This window comes from Erythranthe guttata, chromosome 2 (assembly GCF_056151865.1).
Source record: "Erythranthe guttata isolate IM_541 chromosome 2, IM_541, whole genome shotgun sequence".
In the NCBI taxonomy this organism is placed as follows: domain Eukaryota; kingdom Viridiplantae; phylum Streptophyta; class Magnoliopsida; order Lamiales; family Phrymaceae; genus Erythranthe; species Erythranthe guttata.
In genome coordinates, this window is record NC_142534.1 from 12,862,905 (window position 1) to 12,867,757 (window position 4,853).

The following is a 4,853-nucleotide window of genomic DNA, read 5'->3' on the forward strand; positions in this document are numbered from 1 at the left end:
ACAGAATATGCAATTCATTGGTCCCGGCGGGGCTGCATTGCAGCCTCCACCGATGAAAACAATTCTTCCTCGTCACGAAGAGACATTTGGGGCTTCTTGGTAACTCTATGAGAATCGATGGCGGCATTTTCATCCGCCTTTTTCTTCCTGCTCTTGCTTGAGACCTTGATTATTCGCCTTATAGGTGTTGTCTCGCTTGCTGCCGAATGATCTCTGACTATGTTATTTACTAGCCGTGTTTCGTCTACCTCCAATATCAGCTGGTTCTCCTTTCCCGTTCCCCTCCCTTCAATATTGTGTTCTGATCTGACCGCCGATGGCCCTCGCGGAGTGTTTTGGGATAAGATCCCCTGATGTGTCTGCAAGGTCGGTTGGATCGCTCGGAGAGGAAGTCCGGAATTCTGATCTTCTCGGTTGAAGGATGCACGGAGCCAACAACTACACATTTTAAGTACCTTTCTAATCCAGTTCATATGAATCTCAAAAAGGAAAAGAGAAAATCATACAACTACACATTTTGTCTATTTTTTACATGAATTAAGCTACATGTGCTTAAACAGTGTAAATTGAGAGAACAAATCACCTACAACAAATCCAAATTCGTTCCTAAAATAGAAAATAAAGAAGCCAATTTAACTAACCTAAATCCGCCGAATTCCGGCGTTGACTTTTCAAAAAAAAATTTTCTTTCGGATTTTTTCGCCGGTTTCCGGCGTTGACTTTTTCGAATTTTTTTTTTCCTTCTTTTCTTTTTTTTTTTTTGTAACTTTTTTTTTTCGTTTAAACAACAATATTGCTGTGATTGACAATAATATTAACTATATTACTGTTCAGTACAATAACTAAACTACAGTTTAACACAGTAATATTGCTACATTAATCCCTAGCACGGTAATATTAACACAATAAAACTCATTATTATTGTGTAATAGAGTAATATTACTATGTTGACCGTTTAACAAATGTAAACAAAATAAAAAACCAAAAGAATTAATATTACTGTGAGTGACAGTAATATTACTATAACAACAGTAATATTACGAACCGTCAACCACAGTAATATTACAATAATAGACAGTAATATTATTACGTTACTCTATGAATAACTCAAACAAACAAACAAAAAATCCAAAAAAAATAATAATATTGATGTGGTTGACAACAATATTACTATAACAATAGTAATATTACAATAATAGACAGTAATATTATTACGTTACTCCGTGAATAACTCAAACAAAACCAAAAACACAAAAAAATAATAATATTGATGTTGTTGACAATAATATTATTGTGTTTACAGTTATTTTACTGTCAACACAGTAATATAATTACGTTGACTTGTCAACAAATCATACAAAATAAAAAAAACAACAAAAAATAAAAAATAATAATATTACATTAATTTACTGTCAACATCAGCACAATTACATAAATGTATTGTCAACGGCAATACAGTTACGTTAATTAACTGTCATTACAGTATAATTACGTTAATTTACTGTCAGTGACAACATAATTACGGTCAACGTTTAGCGGCAGACGTAAAAAAAAACAAACAAAAAAAGAACTTAAAAAAACACTAAAAAAAGTCAACGCCGGAAACCGGCGAAAAAATCCGGAAGAAAAGAAAAGAAAAAAGAAAAAAGAAAAATAAAAAAAAAAGTCACCGCCGGAAACCGGCGAAAAAATCCGAAAGAAAGAAAGAAAAAAAAAAATTTGAAAAGTCAACGTCGGAATCCTGCGGCAAAATATTCTTTTTTGAAAAAAAAAACATTTGTGTCAAAATTGAATAATTTGTGAAATTTGGGGTAAAATTGAGATTAAATTAAGTTAATGTTGAAATTGGAGCATATTAAAGTATGCTCTAAAAAAAAAGTCAAAAATGAACTTTTGTTGTCAAAATTGGATTTTTGTGAACAAAATTAGTTATCACGTTAGTGTGACACACTGAAGGTGTCCGGTTCTCCCAAATAAACATGTCCTAACGTTATGTATGAGTTGAACACCCCACATAAAAAACAAGAAAACACAAAAAAATCCTTACTAATTTTTTTTAGCTTATAATTTTACCTCATATTTTATATCTAGTCAAAACTACTAATTTTATATTGCTAATTTCCAATAATTTACTATTGCTAATTTCGTGGTACCAATCTCATTCTTGAGGTGGAACCCTTTTAGGGCAATATCGATGCTACACTCGGTGATTTTCACCAGGCACCTTAATTGATAAGATTCTCACCATGGGTTCAGTTATGGCCTATTGGGTTTTAGAAAAATAATTATAAAATAAATTAAAAAGGACACATGTCAATAAGAGAGCTACCTGGTGAAAATCACCGAGTGTAGCATCGTATTCCGCCCCTTTAGATCACAATTGTGGTTTATCCAAGGTCGTAAAAAGCGGTAATCGGGTCGGAGGCGGTTAGGCACCGACTCACGATTAATCGGTGCATCGGCGATAAATTAGAAATAAATCAGTATTTAACTTTTAATAAACTGGGGCCCTATTTGTATTGTATAATGCACAGACTAATTCATTCTAACGAATACGGTCGGACAATTTTGTTTTTGGAATAGCAGTTAAGAATTTTGGAGAAAGTATGACTAAAATATTGACGAAGTTAAGGTCAATCAAAGTTTACGAGGTTCAGGGCAGAGACCCGAGCTATTTTTGAAAATAGTCATAGAAATATTATTAAAAAAGTAAATATACGTGACATTTGTTTAAATATAATAACATACAGTATAGTATATTATTTCAACTTCCCGAAACTCTTTAAAGTTAGACATCGATATGTAATTTAGATTATTAAAAAATGCACTTGCTGGAAAGAAAAAAGTTTAAAATATTGAAAAGATACAAATTTGATAGAAAAACTCAATACCTAACTAATCATAATTGATTTACCAATTTTTATTTACATAATATGCAAGAGTAAGTGTAAAAAAATTCAACGAATACTTTTACTAATATAGTTATGGTTATTCAACTTGTTGAACTATTTATATATTTTAAATATCATTTAATGTATGACTAGTATATATAAATTGTAGAATACAAAATATTATTCTTTTTTTTTTTTTTAGGAAAAAACGAGATTTTCTTAGGCTATACTAGCCAAATCCGAAGGCGAAATAAGGCCCTGATTACAACTCGAGTCATAGTTTGTTACCAGAGCGTGGGCAAGCATATTGCCCGAACGCTTAACAAAAGAAAATAAACAATAATTAAAATATCTAGCAATACGATGGTATTCTTCGACAAAAGCTCCATAAGAGGTATGCAACTGGGATATGTCCGTGTTGATAACTTGAAGATTATCTCCTTCGATCACTACCGTTGCCACACTCATATTCTTGGCCTTCACTAATGCAAACAATGCAGCATGCGCCTCGCCCTCGATAGGTAGTGGACGACCTAGAATCTTCTTAATACTCCACCATAGACATTTCCCATTGTAATCTCTAGCAATATTTGCCATGACGTAGTAGTTTCCACTCCGTGGAAAAGTTACGTCGAAATTTACTTTCACACAGCCGAACTCAGGCGGTTTCCAAGAAGCCGGGTGGAAGGGTACAGTACCATGTAAGTCCTTGGTACATGTCTGTTGGAAAGTCAAGAGGTATCTCCTGAACCAATTCACAGGATCATCCAGTAAAATATCTCTCTCTCCATGAAGTTTCTTATTCCGTAATTCCCAAATCTTCCACATCACCATCACTGCTAAGCTAAACTCCGTCGGCTCCAATTTTTTATGCAATAATTCTATCCATAGCCAGCCCGTAGTTGGATTAGTGTCTTCAATAATACAAAAGGTGGGCGTCTCCAAATAGCCTTGATTCTGCAGCAAGAAATCAAGGCATGCAAGCTCGTTTCCTCGACACCGCATCCCTCTGGACAAAAAGGTTCTGCCATAATTTTCCGGCGAAAAAGTTCGACTTTCGTAGGAAAAATATTTGAGCAGAATCGCCAAAGAAAAATTTTGTCTTTCGGGGGTATCGGGAGATTCCACACAAGTTTCCACCTTTGGCTCGTCGTTCCACTAGCAACTCCGCCACCAGCCATTATTCCCGGCTTCCTTGTGACAAGCATTTGATAGCAAGATTTAACCGAAAACTTCACATTTTTAGTTCCATGCCACATCCATCTGTCTGTCACTACCAAGTTACCAATTGGAATCGCCAAAATCCGTTCCTTATCGAAAGGCCAGAACCATTGGTTGAGTAACTCCAAATCCCACGTTCTCGAACCCTGGTCAATAAGGTCTGAAACCCTATCCGGAAATGAGGAGAACTTTGGTTGAGGTGTGAGAATCTTACGATTCCCACCCTCAGCTAACCAAGGGTCTGCCCAAATGAAGGTTGTTTTCCCATCGCCGATTCTTTTCCGAATACCCAAAGCCAGCGCTTCCTTAGCCATCCAAATACTTTGCCATGTTGCCGAAGGTCGGTTGCCAAGGTCAGCCGTAAACAAACTCTCATTCGAAAAATATCTTGCTCGAAAAATTTGTGAGAGCAAAAGGTTTGGCTGAGTGAAAATACGCCAAGCTTGCTTTGCAACTAAAGCCTTATTAAAGCACATCAAATCCCGAAATCCCAACCCACCACCAGTTGTGGATTTGCACATCACATCCCATTAAACCCACGCCATTTCCCGATCGTCACCTTTTCCCCACCAATATCTCGAATCGCCGCCTCGAACTCACGAATCAGACCAATTGGCAGCATGAAGCAGCTCATAATGTAGGACGGGATAGCTTGCATAATAGCTTTGATAAGCACCTCTTTCCCTGTCTTGGATAGCTATTTGGCGCTCCACCCTTTTATTTTTGTCCAAATCCGATCTC

At 35.9% G+C, this 4,853-nt stretch overlaps 1 protein-coding gene across 1 annotated transcript; it reads right to left on the minus strand.

Moving 5' to 3' along the window:
• Positions 1–3,110: 3,110 nt before the first annotated feature.
• Positions 3,111–4,633, minus strand: LOC148772378 (uncharacterized). The gene is made up of 2 exons (XM_088815014.1): positions 4,032–4,633; positions 3,111–3,945 (listed from the first exon to the last, which is right to left on the minus strand). Exons 1-2 carry the CDS (start codon positions 4,631–4,633, stop codon positions 3,111–3,113), a joined length of 1,437 nt encoding a protein of 478 aa, XP_088671140.1.
• Positions 4,634–4,853: the final 220 nt, after the last annotated feature.